At 40.2% G+C, this 22,466-nt stretch overlaps 1 protein-coding gene across 1 annotated transcript in view; it reads left to right on the forward strand.

Moving 5' to 3' along the window:
• The window catches only part of cwc27 (CWC27 spliceosome associated cyclophilin), a 33,849-nt gene extending 14,654 nt beyond the window's left edge, over positions 1 to 19,195 (forward strand). Inside the window, exons 11-14 of the mRNA XM_015057969.1 lie at positions 4,021 to 4,124; positions 14,147 to 14,253; positions 14,343 to 14,452; positions 18,775 to 19,195. Of these exons, the coding sequence (XP_014913455.1) occupies positions 4,021 to 4,124; positions 14,147 to 14,253; positions 14,343 to 14,452; positions 18,775 to 18,937 (484 nt within the window). The 3' untranslated portion in view covers positions 18,938 to 19,195. The remainder of the gene's footprint in view (positions 1 to 4,020; positions 4,125 to 14,146; positions 14,254 to 14,342; positions 14,453 to 18,774) is intronic.
• Positions 19,196 to 22,466: the final 3,271 nt, after the last annotated feature.

Genomic DNA, 22,466 nt, shown 5'->3' on the forward strand with positions numbered 1-22,466 from the left:
TTGACCACAAAATAAAAATATGATGGGGTCATTAGCCCAACTCTTGGTTGAGTACTTAGGCATTTTTACCAAATCAGTTAAATTTAAAAAAAAAAAAATTGTACAGTGACGACACAGTCAACATTAACAGCCAATATGATGGTCCGGATGTCAATATTATTTATTTTCGAGTCCTGGTTTTTAATTCCTTAAAACATTTTATATAATACATTGATATTTTTTTATTTTCTGAAGAGGACTTCATCTCCAACTCTGGTAAAACTCAAATGTCAAACCTTGACATTAAGAAAGACTGAGAGGTTTCATTGGATTAGCTCAATTTCCTTGAAGAAAATCAAACAATGGACTGCCAAGGTAGATAAAAATGACTTATAATCTACTTTTTTTTAAATATACATTTTTATTTTCTTTTTGAACAGCTTAGGACAGAAAAGACACAAACCAGGGTCAGCATTACATAGATCTACACAGTTAAGACAGGGTGCAACACAAATATGTACATATTCAGACATTCATAGTTAATCTATCACAATGCTGTTTGGCATGAATGCAGCAGTGAGTCTGTGAAGCAGAGATAAGGAGTCCAGATACGTGGAAATTGTCCCCTTGTAGAATGAAGAGAGCAGGTTAAGGAAAAATCTCCATGACAAGTTTGTGCCAAGATGTTTTAGAAGGAGATTCATCTATGATCCATGACAAGAAGATATTCTTACCGGCAGCGTAGGTGCTGTCGGTTCCGGCAGCCTGCCAGAACCGTCCAGGATTCATTCTGCTGTCCCTTTATCCCAAAAGTAAAGAGACAAGATCAAAGGCCAAGGCAACTCCAAATATGTCGCTCATATTTTCAGGACGTCAAACCACTACTTCTGAATTTTAGGTCAAGACCACACACAGTGAATACATGTGCTCAAGTTGGGTTTGTGTTGGAAGACATAAGATGTCTTCCAAGCAGACATTTTATGCTTGGAACATAAAATGTCTATAAATATTTCAGTCTATGAAATTATTCATAGACTGAATAATTTTGAAATGATACACTTTTTAAGTTAAATTATGACAGCCCCAAGCTAGCCCAAAAGTGTGTGTTGGCCTACTGGGCATTGCCTGATACACCAGATGGTCTATCCATATGGTCAGACCTCCAAACATGCAGCTCTTTTGAAGTGTTTCTGGTCTGTAATGTTCAGTATCTGTCAACAGTCCTCCAAAGAAAGAACAATAGTAAACCAGTGACAAGGCAATGGGGGCCGTGGCTCACTAATGTACATTGCAATCAAAGGCTGATGTTTGAAGTCCTAAGAAGCTCATGCTGTTTCCAAGGCAGTGATTCAATGGATCTTATAGAATAATTTATCCTGTGCCCCTCATACTCTGCTTCACCTGCCCTGGGGTATGTGGCAGCGTGGTTGGGTAGGGTGTTTGGTATCTAAAACAAACCAGTGACCATCTGTTTATTTTGTTACTTATGGCAAAACCATCAAGTAGTTAGCAGGATAGCACCTATCTACAAAGTAAATCTAGTGTTACATCCACCGCTTAGCAAACATGTCCAAAGTTAGATGTTTTAGATGTTTCCTTGCTGTTGCTCAGCAAAGTTGGACAACATATTGGGGGGGGGGGAAAGTTGCTTGGTTTGTTGAATCTCAAGTTGCTAAGTCCAAATTCTACAGCTGGACTTTGGACTTAGCAACATGAACGTATGGTGGAAAGGATAATTTGTATCATTGATGTGAAGCCGACAAATCTCCAGAAACGATGTGATGCTGTCATGTCAATATGGACCAAAATGTCTGAGGAAGGTTTCAAACACCTTGTTTAATCTTTATGATACGGAAATAAAGTAGTTCTGAAGGGAAAGGGGGTTCCAAAAATCTGTGTGGCATTACTATCATGGACGCAATGTCTCATAAAAAATATTAATAACAACCTTATTTCTGACTGATTCCTTGTATATTTCTCAGAGAAGCCCAGGAAACTAAAAAAGGAAGAGACATGACATCACGTCACACACAGCTGTTAATATTTCCCAGTCCCCAGTAGTTGACACCCCTTGGTAGGATGCCTCATTGCTTTTCCTCTGACAGAGTCAGAATACAACCAGTGTAACATGAGCTACAGACAGACAAACCAAAGCCAAAGATAAAAGCAAAGAAAATAATAGAAGCGAATGTCAGTCAGACAGACGTAGGTAACAAAAGCTTCCATTGTTTGTTCAGGAGATGCCTCACATGTTGCTGGGCCAAGGGCCAAGACTCTGCAGCTTACCTGTGCTTCTGGGCAAGTCAATGGGATTACACCAATAGTTGTCGGGCGGTACAAAAATATTATTATTATTTGACATAACATTTCTACATACAGTAGTGTTATTCCCTAACTTATGAAGAGGAACAATACCTAGCATTGACAGTCCTGTTGAGTTGAGTCTTTAGCCAAGAGGGACAATATCTTGGATCAAGGATGTGCCTTTGCCTGCCTCTGCTATCCTGTTAAAGGTTTTACAGGAAAGGGAGGCCACAACCAGTCACTGTAAATCTTAATGTAGTGCCAATTTGAGCAAAGGAAGTATAAAATTTGTTTACTACCTCTGGCACTAACAGCACTGTCCAATTCTTGTACTGCAGAACATTTTTGTGGTTTACTGCACACAATCAAAGTTTGTTGTACAGATTTACTTGCATATTCAATTTTTTGCCAGTGTTTCTTGAAGGGTTGTGGATTTTTTTTTTTTTAATTGGGACAAAAATATAAAACTATGTGCTAAATAGAAGCCAGAAACTTTGGCCAATGTTTTAAGAACTGAGCTGCTCGTAAATTTACATCATGATGTAAAACACAAGCTTTTTGTTTTGTGTTTTTTTATATCTGTGTCGTCTGGTTCTACCAGTTTGCTTGGACTTAATTTTGACTTTCGACTTGATGGCCTTAATCTGAGACTTGATGTTTTCGACTCTGCACTTACTAATCTTGACTTCTGTCTCAAGGGTATTTTTAACTTTTAACAATGGGCGTGGGTTTAGACTTAATGATCTTGACAGACCTAGTAATCAAGGTTTTAAGCCAAACAATTTTGACTTTGGACCCAGTGACCTTGACATTAGTATAACCGAGTATGTTGACATGAGACTCGGTGGTCTTGACCTTAGATCCCATCTTGACTTTAGACTTAATGTTTGTGACTTTACATCCAGTAATCTTGGCATAAGGCCCAGAGATCTTGATCCAATAATGTTGATTTTAGACCCAGTTGTTTTGACTTCAGACTCAACCATCTTAAATTTATCCCCAGTGATCTAGGCCTTAGAGTCGGTCATCTTGAATTTAGACCCAGCAATCCAAACATTAGACTGGGTTATCTTAACTAGACGTAGTTTTCTTGACATGAAACTCAGTGATCTTGACTTCTAACCCAGTGGGTTTAAGCTTAGACTCAACTATCAAGTGTTTAAACCTGGGGATTTTAACTTTAGATTTAGTCATCCTCAGACAAGGTGACCTTAACTTTAGATGTAGTGGCGTTGGCTTTTGAGCTGACGATCTTTACCCTACATTCAATCATCTCGAATTAGTCTTTTTGGTAACTGACTTTTCCACTTAATGCTTTTAATGGTATTTTCTCACATTTCAAATTACATTAATTCAAATTACTCCAAACATTTTATAGAATTTAAGTATATCATTAATAGCTACATTTTTTTCTAAGGTAAATCTGAACTGAAATATTTTTTGCTCTATTCTATACAAATTAGGACACAGGTTTTCTGGGGGAAACCTTGCTGTGACAGTAAAAACATATCCAAGTTGTCAAAATATCTCATAAATGTTTGAGACGACTCACATCACCTTACATAGTATCTCCACATTTACAATTTGATAAATTGAAATTAAACACTGGTTTTAATTGTTATTTTGTGTCACCTGCAGTCTTACCCTCCCTCTTTATTGCAGGTTTAGGACTAGTTGCAAAGACTTCCAGTCTGCATGTTGTGTCTGTTTCCTCAAAGTTTGTTCCTTTGCTCACAGTGATGAATTAAAGAAGGAGGTCCGGCAGCTGAAGAAGGAACTACAGGCCATAAAGCAAAGGAGAGAAGAGCGTGCAAACCCTCCTGCAGAAGAAGTCAAGGAGGGTATGTGCATAGCTTTTATTTGTCTGTATGTACATGTAAACGTTTACTAGCACAAGCCATTAAACACTGAATTTATTGGCGTTCCAGGACAAACTGTAACTGTACATGCATCTTATAATAACTTAGGTGCCTTTTTTTAATGGCTTAAAAAGTACTCTGTCATGACTCCAGCTTTCAGTGTGAACACTCGCTCTAAGAGGGTGGTCCACGCTGCATTCTCTGCTAATGTACACCAAGTCAGACAACCCTCTGATTTAGTCAATTAGCTGCAGAAGTTTATCCTCTTCCCAGGGGTCTGCATTTTTGTGTTAAAGTTGCTGAAAATTGCATGGTTAGAAATTGTTGAGTGGCCGCCATAGTTGCACATCAGAACCATAGCGTGTTTTGTTAGGTTGCAGTTTCGGCCAAAGTGATTCTGTAAAAAAAAAAAAAAAAAAACCTGACCCCAAATCTCCTCGGGGTCCTCGCCACACCGCAGTCTGTCATGCTCTTGTCAATTTTTGCGGGGGGGAGGTGGGTGGTTTGTGTTGTCTTTTTTTTTTTTTTTGTTGGTACTGAAACACATTTTTAACATTACAAAACCCACTTAGGCACACAGGTTAGCCTCAGGTTCTGTGTGTGTGTGTGTGTCTGTGTGTCTGTGCGTTTGTTTGTAATACCTTGTGGGGACGATTTTCCTGACATATACTACGTTGTGGGGACCAATTGCTCCTTGTGGGGACTGGAGCCTGGTCCCCATGAGGGGAAACCCTGTTTTTGGGTCAGGGGTCAGATTTAGGGCTAAGGTATGAATTGAGTTTTGGTTAGGGTTAGGGTTAGCAAAAGGGTAAAGGTAAGGTTTAGGCTGTAGAAATGAATGGATAGCAACACAAAGATAGCAACACAAACGTGTGTGTGTGTGTGTGTGTGTGTGTGTGTGTGTGTGTGTGTGTGTGTGTGTGTGTGTGTGTGTGTGTGTGTGTGTGTGTGTGTGCTGTTGTGCAACAGCAGAAAGCTTGCAGGGGGTTCTTCTGGGACCCGCCTCACTGTAGGATTACCATCAGCCAAAATTTATAGGAGACAATGATGAGGGGTTTAGTTGCTCAAACAGTGTTTTTCTCTCCACAAACACTCATGTTTTTGTTTTGTTTTTTAGTACAGAAACTGAGACCAATCTTAACTTGTGTGAGTTTATGAAATATATTTGGTGAAAAAAAGCAGAGTTGGTCTCATTGTAATTTGATGACTTTCTTGGATGCACTGATCCAATATTAATATCTGTATCGTTCCTGATATTGAATTAAATTATAGTTAGAGTATAGTGATAATGTGCCAAATCCATAAGGGCAGATCTACTCAGTCTAATTCTATGCTTTATTATTTATTTTCTGTAATATTTAGAATTCCTAGTTGCACTTTCTGAACCGTTTGTTTCTTTGCTGCAGTTTATTTTTGCATGTTTGACTAAGGTCAAGGTCAATTTCTTTATAATTTATTTCACACTTACTGTTCTACTCCTAATTGTATAGACTCAACAAATTAAAGTTGTGTTGTTTTTACATGTTTGACCAAGCTTGTGACGCTATCGGTGTATTTAAGTGTGCTGTGCTGGTAATTAATTTACGTCTGTGTTTAAAAAAATTCAATTCAGCTCCATCTTCCTTTATCGGATCGGTATCGGTAAACCTCAAATATCGGCACCGGAAGTGAAAAAAGTGGATCGGTAATAGTTACGGTGGCCAGCCTTTACTTACATCCAGGGAGATACTTTTTCACCTACCTTAAGCTCATTCTTTACCATAGGACGTATCCAACCTACGCTTTGGGCCTCCATACCAGCTGAGCCTGAGGCGGGAGTTGACTGTAAGAGGCTGTCATTACATCTCTGCGCTGGAAGAAACGGTTAATTCCATTAGATGGAATCCGTAGATGTCACGGGCCAATGACCACTGCAGGGGAGACGGACGTCTGCCCAAGCGCCGTAAATCTCTGTGCTCTGCTCAGCCACAGACGAGCACTGTGGCGAGGATTTGTTTCATCTCGTCCCACTGGGGGAAACGGCGAGGCTGAATCGCGGGGCTCATATTGACACCACCATCACTCAAGCCCTAAATCTCTCTCCTAGTTCAGCCGTCGTCTCGGTGAAGACCTCGCCTGTGGTTAGCGCGAGCGCTGATGCACGTTTCACATTCAAATTTTCATAATTGTTATTTCCAAAGAGCAGAATTAGTGTGTTGTGTGTGGCCTCCAGTCCAAACCCAGAAATCCATATAATAATATAAAAATGTTAGCACTAGAATGCATTACAAAGAGTTTGTCAACGGAGCCTGAATACAAATGCATACCGTGTTTCCCCGAAAGTAAGACAGTGTCTTACTTTCTTTTTATCCCCAAAAGCCCCACTATGTCTTACTTTCGGGGTATGTCTTATATTGGAAAAAAATTGTAGAATTTTTTTGTTTTAACCATAAAATTAAATTAATTTAAGCAGGAGGCGGCAGTGACAAGTGCAGGGGACGGCGCGGTGACGTATGGAGAGGGGGACGGCGCAGGCGTGGGCAGGAGGCGGCGCGCAGCTAGATGAGAGGTGTTTCCCCGAAAAGTAAGACATATGTCTTACTTTCGGGGTATGGCTTATATTAGCCGACCCCCCTGAAACCCCCGATACGTCTTACAATCGGGGGTGTCTTACTATCGGAGAAACACGGTACCACATTTTTCAGCTGATTTTTTTCCCTTTTTGTTTGTTCAGTTAGTTTTAAATAGTTTTTATTTGTTATTATTAGTTAAATATTGTTTAGAATGAGTTTATTTTTTATTAGCTATCGTAGTAGTTTTAGTTTTTTTATACTTTGGTTAATTTTTATATAGTGTACATACAGTATTGTGATTATATTTATGTCCATTTGGCAACAGAGGATACTATTTTCAAAAAATTATTGTTGATCAACCAACTGACTCTGTTGTCCATTTTATGGACTAACGCGTAATTCCCTCCACGAAAGATATGGAGTGCCGTAATTTACCGATAGCTACCGGGAACTGCTTGTGAGTGTGTGTGTTTGAAAGGCTAATAAATAGATTCATAAACACGGAAGCAAAAGATGTTATATTTACAATTTCAGTATATTCTAGTTAGTTTTTTAAATGCACATTATAGTTCCTGTTGGCTGTAATTTTTCCCCATTAATTACCGTTTTCATTTATTTCAGTTAATGAAAATGTTTTCCCAATTTCAGTTTTTGTTATTTTGTTAGTTTTAATTAACTATAATGAGTTTGGTCCACACAGTCTCCAACACTTGGTCCAAAGTCAACATTTAGTCTTTGCAAAAACAAAAAAATAGCAAATCATATTCTTCCACCATGGGGCGCTTGTTGTAGTCCACTGTTGTGTACAGATTCCCCCACCTTCATCTGTTAACCTTTTTCAAATCCTGCTTTCATATGCAGTGTGTTATTCTTCCTGTGAATTCCTTAGTGATTGGTACAGTTTATAAATAGTTTTCTTATATGATGTATCTTTACATCCTGTCTTTGCAGGAACTTTATGAGCATATTGTAAAGCTTCTAATTGAACGCTCTTTAACAGATGATAAAGAATATCGCTGCCTCACAGCTTGACCTCGTCCCTCTGTGAATTCCCTTCAAAATTGTTCAGTTGTTTAAGAGATAAGGAACGTTTTCATCTCTCAGAAGCAGCATTTTGTCATTCACAACAGCCTTCAGTTGCTACAACATTAGCAGCTTGATTTGTTGCCCCTCGGAGCCCAGGTGACAGGAGAGGGGCAGGAATGCAGCTAGAAAGGCCATCAAACTTAAAGATAGTAGCTGCTGACAACAGCTGGAGACGGTGATGTGTGTTTCTCGTGTGGAACCCGAGGGCGTCATCAGTCAGCATCCAGCGTGTCCTGGGCTGCAGCGAGAAGGCCGAGTAGCAGAGGTGACCGAGGGTGGGATGGAAAGAGATCACTTGTTGGCCTCGTAAATCAATTTGAAGAAAGTTTCCCCTAAAGCAGCACTGAGGAGAGCACTGAGGTAGACAAACCAAAGTTCAAGGCTTTTTTTTTTTTCCTTCATCACATTTGATGTTTCTGCACAAAATCGATCTTTATCATTTGTTTTTCTCTCCAGATAGTGTGTTCTTGATATTAGACGGTCATTTTTTTATACAGGTAACTTCATGCAGTAAAAACTTCCACACTGAAGAGTGTTGCAGTTGGTCTGATCCATTAGAATTAGGGTGCGATACATTCAGTTGTTGAAAAATGTCCGCCACCAAGCATAAGACTGTCACATTCGGGCTGCCAGACCATTTCACAGTTCATCTCCAACAAAGATAACAAAACACGGGGCTGTGGTGGTGCAGGGGTTGAGCACATTACAGGAGGCCTTAGTCCTCGACCATCGCAGGTTCGATTCCCGGCCTGGTGACCTTTGCCGCATGTCTTCCCCTTCTCTCATCACCCACTTTCCTGTCAACCCTGTCAAGGCCACTAGAGCCAATAAAAGCTTTAATAAAAAAAATAACAAAACACATTACTGTTGAGTTGGACAGCCTGAATTCACGGATGTTAGCGACCACCTGCAGATATCTGCAATACGCAAATACTTGAGACCCCTTCTAAAAATGCTTACAATTTCTTATTTTAATAGTTTAAGCACCAAATATGCTACAATATACATTAGTATTTGTAGTGGAAACTGTCTTAGCACTACCGCAGAAGCTAATGTTAAGAGGCTTCCTTGTCTCCACATCCAATCAACACCAAGAAAAATGAATGCCGCTCCTGGATTGGCTGCTTTACAAATGTACCAGCCAATAGCATGTCAAGGAGCTTTGTGCCTAGTTATTTCAGTTTCCCAAGATGCCTTTTCTTTCTAATATTTTGGATATGCTGTGTCTGCAAATAGGCAGATTTTCTTCAAATGATTTGATAATTATGTTCCACAAAAAAATCCTTGAATAGATGCGGTAGCAAAAAAAAATCACAGCATGTTCCCAGGTCATGTCATTCATTTTATTAGCTTATCTAAATGAAGTCAGATCCCATCGTGAGCTATTTGTGGTCACTCTGCAACACACAACTGGAAATCTGCACCTCAGCAGATATAACTATAGTCTAAAAGAAAAACTACATTGCGTTGTAAGTTGATCAACATTTTTCTCCTCTTCTTTCCTTTTGAATGGACAGTTGACAAATGAGCACATTGTTTCCGTTTATAGAGGCAGAGGGAGAACTGCATGCCAACCAGTGGAACACTGTGGTCCAGCTGATCCAAGAATAAAATGAAAATGGTCGCCAGAAAGTCCAAAATCGGTTTGCAAGAGCCCTAAAATGACACAGTGTCACTTTCTAATCTTAACAACTACTGACATGGAGAAATTATACTTTTAAAAATGAAATAAGTAATCAAATAGTCTTTAGAAAGCTCTCAAATATTAATAGTTTAAATGGCTGCAGACGTTTCCAGCATCCTCTCCAAAGGAGAGATTGGTTGTTTTTTATGGGGGGGCAGGAGGGGATTCTGTGATGTTCTGTAATAGAGGGTCTTTTTTGGTTTATGATGGCCTTAGATGATGTGTCGAGGGTGGAGAGAAAGGGTTTGCATGGCTGACAGGTGAGAAGTCTTCCCTAGCTGGCTGACTGAGAACACCTGGTATGTGGTGTGTTTGGTGGGCAGCAAAGGTGGGCTGGGTTTGAAGTTGACCTCCAGGAAATGACAACATTGTTGCTTTCCCCTAGTAATGTTTGCCCCTTGCTAAGAGAAAGGATTATGCTGCTGCTGTAAAGAAACATAACTGCTGAGTCTTTGTGTTTTGACCGTCATTATCTGAATTCAACTAGAGGTTTTAGTGGCGCTGGCAGCTGACACTTTTACATTCAGACCTCAGTGTTGCTTTGCCACAACAACCTGTGTGTCCTGATGCTGTGGTGAATAACTGACTTAAAATGTGACGCAAGAATTTTCCATTATACCAGTTCCAGTGAACTAGCAATAATACGAACTTCGTACCACATCCCCAGGCTCAAGTTCTGCTTCGGAAACCAGAGATTTCTCAGCACCAACTTTGAACCAAGCTAAACGAAAGACTTGCCTTCATTTGAAGCCGTCGTCCTTAGATTCACGAAGGTGTAACGCCAACTCTAATGCACGTTGTTTATAGCTGCAAACAGCTCTTTTAACATGAGGACCCATGACTGAAATGTAATTCACTCTGACACAATTTTCTGTATTTGGGAAATGTATAACCCTCAGCAGTCTTGGCTCTTTGACTTGTTGACAAACAGACACATGTTTTTGTGAAGTCTGCTTTTTTCCAACTAAGATAAATTGCCAAGGTGAAGTCATACCTCCCAACCAAAGACCTTGAAAAAGTGATTCATGCTGTCATTACTTCTCCGTGTGATTATTGTAATTCCTTGCATGTTGGACTAAATAAATCATCTGACATCGCCCAAAAGCCATCCAAAACGGAGCAGCTTGTCTTTCTTTTAACAAGTACTAAAATATGAGAACATGTATCTCCAGTTCTGGCTTCTCTTCATTGACTTCCTGTTTGGCGTAGGATGGATTTTAAGATGTTTTTTTTGGCTAGGCCCCAATGATATCTTTGTCCACAGGCCAGTAAGAGTTCTTTGGTCAGCCAACCAGTTTCTCTTAGATGTTCCGAGATCCGGGTTAAAATTCAGAGGTGATCAGGCTTTTGCAGTTCATACACATTGGAACGGTTTACTTTTTTATACAGACCACAGAGACTGTCAAGTCTGTTGTGTCTTTGCTTCAAGACCCATTTTTGTTTTTGGCATTTGATTCAAACAGAGTTTGAGTGTCTTTTATAATGGCAGGTATGGAGTATATTTGTACTTTGTTTTAACTTTCCCTTTATCTATATTTTCTTGTTTTCATTATGATTATCTTGCTTTATTTCATTGAATTTTACAGCCCTTTGGTCAACCTTCGTTGCTTTTGACATATGCTTTTCATGTGCCATCTCTCCCCAGTCAAATCCTCTGAATAAATCACTTCAAAAATACCAACACACAAAACAGAAACACGTGACATTGAAACTCATACCTTTACAAAATCCAGCAGTCTGGTGTTTATTTTGTTACATCGTTTATTTGGCTTCACCCAAACACGTCAGAGCATCCAGCCACTGTCTGCACATCGCGTCCAGTCAGGTAAAACTCTCCTTGTGCTCGCCATCGGTGTGACATCACATTTTGTTGTGGAAAGAGAGAGCTACTCCAGCCAGCAGACAGTGCTCACCGTCTGCCACTCTGACTTCACAGGCTGTGTCGGAGCGCAGATTTACGGTAGGCTGCTGACTGCATGAGCTACCATGGCCAGCATGCGGATTGTTGGTCCTGAATACTGTTTCCACTCATAAGTTGGGCTTAATTTTCCTTTTAACGTCACCGTGTTATCTGTGGGGTTGCACGTAGCAACATGCGTCTTAGTGTGAAAAAAAAACTGTCTACTCTTACTTCAAACTTTGGAACCTGCACCAAGGACTCAGCAGAAAGCCGCCTCTGTTCTAGGCCTGAGAATCGCTTTCGTTAGCAGCTAGGGGCGGGCTCGCTGGAAACAGCAGCCAATCAAAACATTTAGCTTCAGATCGTTAGAATTTAAAGCACGAAAAAGTAAAACAGCCCCTGAAAATAAATCTAAACGTCTGATTAGCATCAGAACGTATAACTCTCACCTCCCTGCAGTTTATTTTCAAATCAAACCCTCCCAGAGTTTAAGTAGGTCAACGTGCCGCTTATAGCCGAGGATGTTCCGCCAAATCCATAAACTTTATTTCTGACTGTGTTCTCGAGTCCTGTTGGTCTTTCAAAATCACCAGGTGGCGATCATAAATCTTGCTCCGAAAGCTGTGTTTAGCTCCCGTTTCCCAGCTGTTGGTGCCGATGAGAGATTAGCCGATCAGGATTGTGGAGCGTTCACAAGCAGCGCTGGGGGTTTCGAAACAGCTTCACTGAATTATGGCGGGAGGTATGAGAGCATCTACTTGCAGGGATGCAAGGGTAATTTGTGTGGTTAAATTGTTTCCATGCACATCTTTCACAAAAATACAGAATAAAATGAGCAAAATAAAGGACTTTTAGTGATGTAATGGCTTTGACTTGGCTGTCAGGTGTTGGGTAAGTCTTTTGAATCTTCACGATGTCTCTTGGAAAATGAAGGACGAATCCTCATGGTTTCCTTTGTGGTCAGTAGTTTTCTGGCCTTACAAATTTTTGTCTAGACTCTACCTAATGTGAGACCAGCAGAGACGTCGTTCAGATGTTGTTCTTGGTTCTATTTTGACCTCCTTTTTGAATCGCTGATGCGGTCTTGTCAAGTTTAAGTCAAGTTTATTTGTATAGCACATTTCAGCAGCAAGGCAGTTCAAAGTGCTATTACATCACAGGGTTTCCTGTGAAAACTTGCTAAGCTCGGTGGTTGGGGCGCTCGGGCAGTCATTCATTTTTGAGTTAAAAAATATTTAAAGTTGACAGGAAGTTTGAAAATATCACTAACTATATGTTATTGGAAGATTAATAAAGTCTTAAAAATGCAAACATTAAAAAATAAACTAAAATAAGTAGGCAATGCTTAGCCTGGTGGGGGCTCAAGTAAAGCCTGGCAGCCCGCCAGACTTATAATACTCTGGGGGGAAACCCTACATCACAAAAACATCATGAAGGCACTAATTATGAAGTAATAAGCATTACATTTTTTCAGATGCCTTTATCAAAATCATCAAGCAAATTCACATCCAACACGTTGAACGATGTTAAACCTGCAGTTCATCAAAAGCAGCTCTAAACAGGTGGATTTTTAACCTGATTTAAAGGAAGTCAGTGTTTCGGCTATTCTGCAGTTTTCTGGATGTTTGTTCCACATTTATCTGGACCTTGGGGTAATTTTGGTTGGCCGGACCATCTTGGGAAGGTTCACCACTGTATCACGTTTTCTCCATTAGTGGACAATGACTCACACAGTGGTTCACTGGAGTCCCAAAGTCTGAGACGTGATTCTTTTTAAAACCTGTCCCAGACTGACAGGCCAGCTTGGAAAAGGGTTTATAAATACAATTCAGTTTAATAAAATAATTTGACTTTGGTTGGTTACTTTTTGAAGACATTTTAAATATGACCACCTTCATGAAATAAAGTCCCAAGTCTTTTTTTTTTTTTTGCCAAAAGTGTTTTCTTCTTTTTGCTTAGTTTTTTGTTTTTGTTTTTGCTTTGCTTTGTTTTGTTTTTTTGTTTGTTTGTTTGTTTGTTTTTTTTTTGTTTTTTTGTTTTTTTGCCTAAAACATCTTTTGGAAAGAAAGAGTTGGTAATTTTGTCTCATACTGCATCCCAGTTCATATTGAACCAGATATTTACGTAGATTATAAAGAGACATGCAATCTTTCATTTACTGTTAGGATTATTAGCATAATTTTTATCTGAATAAATATTTATTCTATGCTTGTTCAAGAATTGCTTTATGTTAATTCTGATTTGTTCATTTTGTTGATTCTGATCTGTTTTTTTGGTTGGGTCATTTCACATTCAGACATTTATTCCTCCTGGTTTTAGACACTGTTGTTGTGGGAGGATTTCTGCTCTTACTTTTTGTTTTTACTTTCTAATATTTGTTCTTATCACATTTGTTATTATGTTATTATGTGACTGGTTTAAAAAAAAAAAAAGCTTTCATTTTTTTTCCCCCAAGAAGCGTATTTGTGTTTGTGGAGCTATGACTGCTGTGCCTAACGCTACCTAAAAAATGAGTAATAAATATTTATTATCATCACTTTTACTGTTGTCACAATAGTACAATAAAATATCGTGATAAAACTTTAAGTCCACATCACTTAGTCCTAATCTTCAGTTTTCAAAATATTCTTTAAGTAAATTTCTTTTTTCAGGCTATTATAATTACCAAAACTAAGTTGCGTTTTTGTGTTTCTTGGTTTTGTTTCAATTGTTATTAAACAGAGGAAACACCTACATATGCAGTTAACTTGTGTTACATTTGTGTGTCATCGTTGTGACACAGAGAAAAAGCCGACCAGCGAGGCCGTGGCGGAGTACCTGGAGGAAAGGAAGAAGTACGAAGAGCTCAGGCAACAGAAACGGAAAAAAGGCTCAAACAGAGAGGAGCAGGTAACGCCTCGTTCGCCGTGTTTCTCTCCTTGGAGCTGCTCCGTTGGGGATTCCGTGAAAGCTAAGATGGATGTGTAATGAATTCGCAGACGTTGGCCCTACTCAACAGCTTCAAGTCCAAGCTGTCATCAGCCATCACTGAGGGACCAGAGGAGGAGGAGGACGTGGAGGAGCTGGCAGAGGACGACGACAAAGGATGGTCAGTAAGATTCACGCTTTGATTTTGTGTTCAGGTATTTTATTTTTATTTATTTATTTTATTGTGACTGTATGTTTTCCAAGTCTTGTAAATCCAATAAGGACACATTTTGAGCTGTCATTTCGGCTTAGCACTGTTGTCATAGTTACCGTTTCTAACTGGACAGGGAGATTTGTTCAGAATAGCAACCTAATGATTTTCATGAAACAACCATTTCAAACTCGATGCCTACTGGGAAAAATAGTCAGCCATTTCTGATACTGCAGCAATATTTCTTAAAGGTTCTTTCTACTTAAGAACAAAAAATATGATTAATTACAATATGACTAATTTAACTTCCTCAACTAGAGAAGCATGTGATTTAAAATACACCATCACTGGGCTGTTTGTCTCCATGGAGATAACATTTAAAGAAATAGCATTAGCTTATGTCATTCAGGAGCAGAGTTGGGAAGTAAAAATTACTCTTACTGTGCTTTGCTTTTACTTTTACTCAAGTAAGCTTATTATGAACTATTGCTACATTTACTTGAGTGTAAAATTTCTTCACTGATTGAAAAATAAAAATGTTTTAACCAAAAATTGTTTTAACCAATAACTTAGCTGCTAAATGTCTTTTAACTTTTCAGACAGTAGCTTCCTCTGGGCCCTCAGCTCTGATAAGGACCAAATTCAGTATTTTAATTTCCAGGTTAAAAGCCGTTTATTCCCATAAATTTCTGTTAATTCTGAAGAGAAGTGTTCAGCTTTGGAAAGGGACAACGAACAGGTGAACCTGAGCTAAAGCTCCTTATGTTGTTATAGATGTGTGTGAAAGTTCAAGTTGTACTTATGTGTGTGTGTATGTTGTGTCTCCAGGTGTGTGTGTGTATGTTGTGTCTCTAAGTGTGTGTGTATGTTGTGTCTTTAAGTGTGTGTGTGTGTGTGTGTGTGTGTGTTTGTCAGGCTCAGAGTTTTACTCACAGCCACCAGATCGGCCATCAGGAAATCAGCCCTGACGCTGTGTTTTCCTCTCATATTCTGTTTTTCACCAAAGATCTCAAACGGCACCGACTGAGGGGTTTGAAATGAATACCATGTGTGTGAATTTGAGAAAAGTGTCTGCGCGCAGGGAGAGAGATTTTAGAATAACAAAATCTGTACTTGCTATTAGTCTTGAGACACACTCTGGATGTGTAGTCTGGCTGTGTGTGGGGGTGGGGGGGCCCTAATGAATTTGCGAGAAGCGTCGTCTGGCGCTCGGAGCGTCTCTCGGCCAAAGATACTCCTCACTATGCCAGGTAGGGTGGAAGGACGAGGGGGGGGGGGTTGCATAGCAGTCCTAGAAGAAGAAAAAAAACAGTGGGAAGTCTGTGCCACTCTAGAGGAACTGTGAACAGAATGTGGGTTACAACAGGTCAGAGACTCAAAGTCAAGTCTGGGCCAGAGGAGGTAAACTATTCCATCTGTGTGTGTCTACGGCTCCTGGCTCTCTCCCTCCTCAAACCCTTCCTCCCCTTCAGCTAACGCTCACATCCTCCCAAAGTCTACAAGATGCCCGATTGGCCGACTGTCACCGTCGCTTCGCCGTTATCCGTTTCGAAACCCAGGAACGCAAACCAAACACCTTTTGCGTCACAGCAGTAGAGCGCGGTTTCAATAAAGCCGCGTAACGTCGAGTTTCCGCGCGGCATTTCGCCACGCAGAGGCCAAACAGTTGGCAGGCTGTCATCGCCGAGGCTGGTAGACGAATTACTGGAGGCGGCCCGCTCACACAGCAGGGGTCCACAGGGGTCCGCCAGACTCTGGCTGTGACATTCTAGATGAGCTGTCACAACAAATGAATACAGGAAACACACACACACACACAGAGGCTGATACAGAACTATACCCCAAACGGTTCGCCGAGCCAAAGGAGCCGACAATATGGAAGCCAGAAAATACCAAATATGTTGAACAGAGAGGACAGGAGTTCTTCCAGGAAACCTGGAGACGGTCACCAGGAAGTCAGTCCTGATTTCCTTTCATGTTCTGTTCTTCAAAGATGTGTTCAGCCTCTGGTGGTGGGGTCGCCATGGCAATCCACAAACATCCCATGTTCTTGTGTGAAAAAATTTTAAAAGTTTCAAAAATTTCAAAAATATATACGTACGTACGTGTGTGTGTGTGTGTGTGTGTGTGTGTGTGTGTGTGTGTGTGTGAGATGTCAGGCGTTCAGGTAGGACACAGCGCTGCAGCCTCTTTACACTGAAACACATTCAGTCTGGAATGTGTGTAGATTTTATTCTTCAGGTGGCTTTGATTTAAAAAAAAGTTTGAGTAGGAAATTTCTGAATGGGCAAATCATTTGTTTACCCCCAAAGCATGCGCCAGCACAGAATATGTTACAAAGTCTAGAAATATGTGGAATTTGATTTTAGCATTTTCCAGGTCAGAAAAAGTATGAAAATAAATATAGAAAGATGAAAAAATATTTGTAATTCCAGGCTGCATTCCCTGTTCCTTTGTTCTTCTTTTCTTCCTTCCTTGTTCTTCCCTTTCTTTCCCTCCTTGTTTGCTACCTTCCTTTATTCCTTCCACATTTCCTTCTTTTTTCCTTAGATCTTTTCTTACTTGTGGGTTTTCTCCCTTTCTTTTCTTCTTCAGGAGGTTCCTTTCTTACTTGTCTTCTTTCCTTCCTTGTCTCTCTCCGTTTTCTGTCATTCCCTCCTTCCTTCCAGTTTCTGATTTTTTTTCCAAGTTCCAGTGAAATCATCCGTCAACAGTCGTTTCGAAATCAGGAGGGGAAACTCTGGATTTTGTAAAAACCAAAAAAATGTGCTGGGATGTTGAACACTGCATACTTGTACATTTGTCAGTAATTAATAATAGAGTTAATTCTGCTGTTTGTGGCTGAGTGGAGGAAAGTCGTGTCAGGAGAACATCTGCTTGGACTGTGAGCTGAAGCCTTTGCTCAGATGTGGCTGTTTGACAACAGACGGTCTTTTCTTTGTTGCTTTCGCCGTCCGACAGCTGAAGAAATGTTTTTGGTTTGTTATCTGCGAAGTGCCTGACACTGACATCTCCTCTGAGGAATTTACTGACGGCGGAGAAGAGAAGACTGACTGGAGGAATCAAAGACACGTCGGCTTCTCGCAATTTGGACCGTTGGCCCGTCTGCCTCTGCGCCACATTACGAGCTCAGTGGGACATGTTTACAGGGAGGTTTCCTTAAAAAGACTGAAATTAAACCAACATTCATGTCCGTCTTGTTGCCGTTTGTTTCTGGAGGGGAAGGGGAACAGGTCGGTCATGTGACAGTAGCCGCGTTTCCATTAATCGTAGAATTGCGCAAATTGAAATGGCGAAAATAAATTTGCTAAATGGAAACTTGCTAATTTTGAAAAACTTTTTTTTTTTCTAATTAAAAGTTTTTGCGGGAGGGGGGGGGGTTTTTTTGTTTTTGGTTTTTTCCCCCAGCCGTATCAAAATAGATGTATTTCGCAAAACCGTAATGGAAATACTTTTTCCGCATCACAAGAAGAAGAAAACAGGAAGTAGTCTTCTTCGTGGTTTGTTGTTTGCTTTTCGGGGCGGGGTTGACAATGAGCAGCTCACAGCGTCACACAGCTCATAAAAGGTTGTTTCATTCTAACATGTTGAATCTACAGCGCTTCTGTAAAATGGCTAACTACAATTTCCCCAAAGCGCCACATACGATGCAGCAAAGGATTGTGGGAAGTTTAACTGAAGCAGAGAAGTAGTGGAGAAGTCAGCAGTTTGTTTTGCTTTTTGTTTTGTTTTGTTCTCAAAGCATCGAAAGGAGAGTGAAATATATGAACAGTATCGGTAAGTATTGGTGATTGGACATAACGGCAATATTTGGCTCAAAATCGGCTGTTGATATTGGCACAAATTTTCACATCTGTTCATAACTAGAATAATTCTGCAAAGAAGAGTGGGCCGCATGCCCCACATACTGATACTCTCACACAATAATATTAATTCATTAAAACACAATGTTTTCTCTTTCTTTTGGGGGGTTTTCACTAATGTAATGTACCGCACCACGCATCTTGTACTTTGGTGTAACATAAGTCTGTATGTTAAACAAAAGAACATACAGATTTGTGTATCTGTACATATAGATTTGAGGCCAAAATTCCTCAAAACTGTAACAGTCGATTCAACCAATTTTTAGGCGTAGGGGATTTCAAATTTTCTTTATCCCCATTTAGATTTTTTTTCTGACAGTAATTTAGTTTCCCACTTGGTCAGCAGCCGATTGGCCTGTAGGCAGAAGCGCTTCAGAGACTGACTTAGTGGAGGCTCTAACTCCGCCCGCCTCTCTCCGTCTGGTTCAGGATGGCCCACGTCCTGCAGTTCGACGAGCAGAGCAGGAAAGTGAAGGATGCCAACATGCAGGATGAGGACACATTCGAGATCTACGACCCGCGCAACCCCGTCAACAAGCGCCGGAGAGAGGAGAGCAAGAAGATCATGAAAGAGAAGAAAGCCAAGAGGTGAAGTCCTGAGGTCAGGGGTCACGCGCCAACCCGCCCGGCCACTTTCCCGCCGCTTCGGAAACGCCTTTTTCCCCCCAAACAGTCTGTTAGGTTTGAACATCTGGGCTCAGCTGTGACTGAACAGCTGTTATGGACAAACTGTAGATGATCATTACATGAAGTGCTTTTCACTTCTGACTTGTTTGGTTTACTCTGTGGGGGGGGAAACTCTGTAAAGATTTCCAGAAAGATAAAATAAACCACAGTTATGTGAATTTTGGATCAATGCTTCTTTTTTTTGTTAGTTACTTTGGGACAAGCTAAGTCCAAACATGGAGTAAAACATGTCAGATTATTGTGCAATAATTGTCTTGTGTTTGAGTTAGAAGGCAATTCATATTCTTAATCTGCTTCACATTTGATCACTTTATACAAAAGAAGATTCAGGGCCAATGAAAAAGAAATAAAATAAAAGTAATTCACTCAGAATTGACTTCATCCCTGAATTCAGACTTTATACAAATGTTCTGCTTTATTTCATCAAATCGCAGTAAAACGCGTCGAAGGTCACAGTTGCATCATGACGACGTGGAAAAGTTTGCAGACTGAATATTTTGGCAGCAGTTTTAACCTCTAGTTGTTTTTGGATAAGTGATTTGCCACCGCCACGAGTGTGTGAGTGTGAGTGTGTGTGTGTGTGTGTGTGTGTGTGTGTGTGTGTGTGTGCAGTAACACACCATTTCTCTTACTCCGCTAATGGGATTGTGTTTCCATTTTTGTCTGGAATAATAGGCAGAGTTAATGTTGCATTATGGGAACGCCCGGTGCCTGCGTGGTGGTGAAAATGTGAAACAGGTGAGACACCGATCCTCTAACCGGGTTCTCCTCTGGGGTCCTTGTCAGGTTCAAATGTGTTACTGTTGACTTACTTAGAGAAGCTAAAATAAAATAAAATAAAATAAAAAAAGATGACGAATAAGTTGAAGCTTTTAAGTCCGAGTTCAAAGAGTTCTGCATTTTCAGGGTAATTCTTCTTCCTGTCTGCGCGCAGCCTAAAGAGCTCCCCACTTACCGGAGCTTTTATGCAGCCAATGTCGTCTTTAGGGGTAAAAATACATTTTTCTCTTTTGTTTTAATCATTTAATGCATTTAAAAAAAAAAAAGGTCCATAATCATTAATAATCATTACAGGTACGTCTTTGGGGATATCTTACGTTTTTGTTTTTTTTTTATTTCCAAGAAGAGAAGTTGTTTTGTTGCACACATGGTCACGTCCTTTACTCTTTTAAACTTCAAAGAATTTCCACTGTGGGGTATTTATTTGATTGAAGATGCGCAGAAAAGCTTTGACCGCTTTTTTACAAGGACGTCGCCTGACACGTGAATCGGTAATTGATGGTTGAAGTGCGGGACGGGACAGTGTGATCTGTCTTCATGGTGACGCCGCTCCCTGCTCAGAGCATGAAACCGCTCTTTACTTTGTAGAGTCACTTTAAAGGAGCCGAGACCATTGTAATATTCTACAGCCATCTCACACTACGCTGCAGCAAATGAGCTCTTATCATAGGCAGCAAGTCTTGAGTGTCACTGGTTTCTCTGTCTTTTTGTTTGCTTCCTGTGAGATCAGACTGAACTTTGGCCTTTTTATCAGCCAGAGTCACACAGATCAGGCCTAATTCCCTACAGCACGGATTCACTCTGGGAATATGTCATAAGATTCCCCTCATGAAGTCGGACTTCCAACTCGGAAACAACGTTCCACTAAACCCGTCGGCATCAAAGGCGATATCGATGTAGAGAAATATTGACATGGTATTCCGTATCTTCATTCTCAGAGCAAGAACTCTACCATCCAATATATTAGGGAAAAGCTGGGATTATCAGAGATTACCTTCAGAATCTGGGAGTGACGGGACGGAACGGCCTCCCTTCAGTCCTTAACAGGTTGAGGTTGTCTGTTGGTTGCTATGCCAACCAGCTGGTGAACAACATGAAGAGAAAGTGGTGTCAAAATGACAACATCACCTCTCTTCAGATCATCCAGTCCAAGAGACACCAAACAAAAGTCCATACAGGGTTTTTGCAGGTTTCATCAGCTCAAACTGAAAACTTTTTAAGACCTTTATGAGATCATTATCAATTAAATTTAAGGACTATCAAAAATACAAGAGAAAATCACACACACACCCAGTTGTGTTTTCGAGTCTTGTGGGGACTTTACATCGACTTCCATTTATTTTCTTGTTTCTATTTTGGCAGATAGTTAGCGGTGGATGTGACCGCCTCAAGTCACAGAAAATAATAAAGATGGCTGTGCATAACTCAAACATCTGAGTGACAGAAAAAAACAAGCAAAGGAAACTATTACATCCAATATATGAGATTAAATGGTCCTGCCAGGACAAAATTTCAGACCTGTGATTAACGCATTTAAGACCAACTGACGTTTCCGTCACGTATTTAAGCCATAAAAAGACCTTAATTTTAGATACATAAATAAAAGACTTCTTATGGATGCCCTGCAATAGCAGTATTAGCTTTTAGTTTTTCATGGGTCCGCCTGACGTACTCGGTTCCGCTGCCTTTTCTCACCAGTTGTTGGGGTCATCAGGTCCTACTTTCATTTTAAGACATTTTAATTTTCTTGAGATAATCTACATCATTGATCATCCTTCACGTCATTCTATTGAGACATTTCTAATGAAAAGTATTAGAGATTATGTTGCCTTTAATCAAAGAGTATAAATGTAAGTTCTTTTCAATTTCTTAAAAGTTAAATCCTTTGACATTTAACCTTTTTGTCCAAAGTTTGCATTGTGGTAAGAAGTGTTGTTACAACTAACCAACCTGACACACATTTTCTTTCTTTTTGTGCTCAAAATATTTAACTTGGTTGTATGCTTTCAAACTCTAAAGAAATATGTTCTCTACACTGTATCCCACTTTGTCTGCTGATATTAGCTTTATTACTAGTTAGCACGTATAACCACTAGCAATTAGCACAAGTTACAACCGCAAGTCGCTCAGCTCAGGTGTGATGTTATTTCTGTTTTCTAAGGCGAACCGATGGACGGGGCGTTACTCTGTAGCACCTTCTGTTAGCTAGCCTCGTCCATTTTCTACATATGTACGTTTGGCAAACCGTTCCTGACCAACCAAAGGAATAGTGACGACATTGAGAAATCAAAGAAAAGACTCGATCAATTAATACTGAAGCGTTTTATGCATCATGGCTGCTCAGTCTCAGACGTCCAAGGACAGAGCAGTCACTGCATTTGTCTCTGCTGGCAGCTCTTTGTCTGAGCCTCAGTTCTAAGGACAGCTCTCAGAATTTTCCAAGCTCGCATTAACACAGCAGACATACGCTTGTGACTACAGAACGAACACAAAACTGAGTTTGTGTTCGTTCTGGCTCGTTCTGGAGAAAGCCAGCAGGTCTTTTGTCGTCAATTGAGGGAAAAAACAAAAATGAATGGAAAGTAATTCAAACAGCTAAAATGTGTAGACGGTTTAAAGTCAAATTCAATTTGGTTTAATCAAATCAAGGCGTT

This window comes from Poecilia latipinna, unplaced genomic scaffold (genome assembly GCF_001443285.1).
Source record: "Poecilia latipinna isolate Pla-1442-1.1 unplaced genomic scaffold, P_latipinna-1.0 Scaffold1502, whole genome shotgun sequence".
NCBI lineage: Eukaryota > Metazoa > Chordata > Actinopteri > Cyprinodontiformes > Poeciliidae > Poecilia > Poecilia latipinna.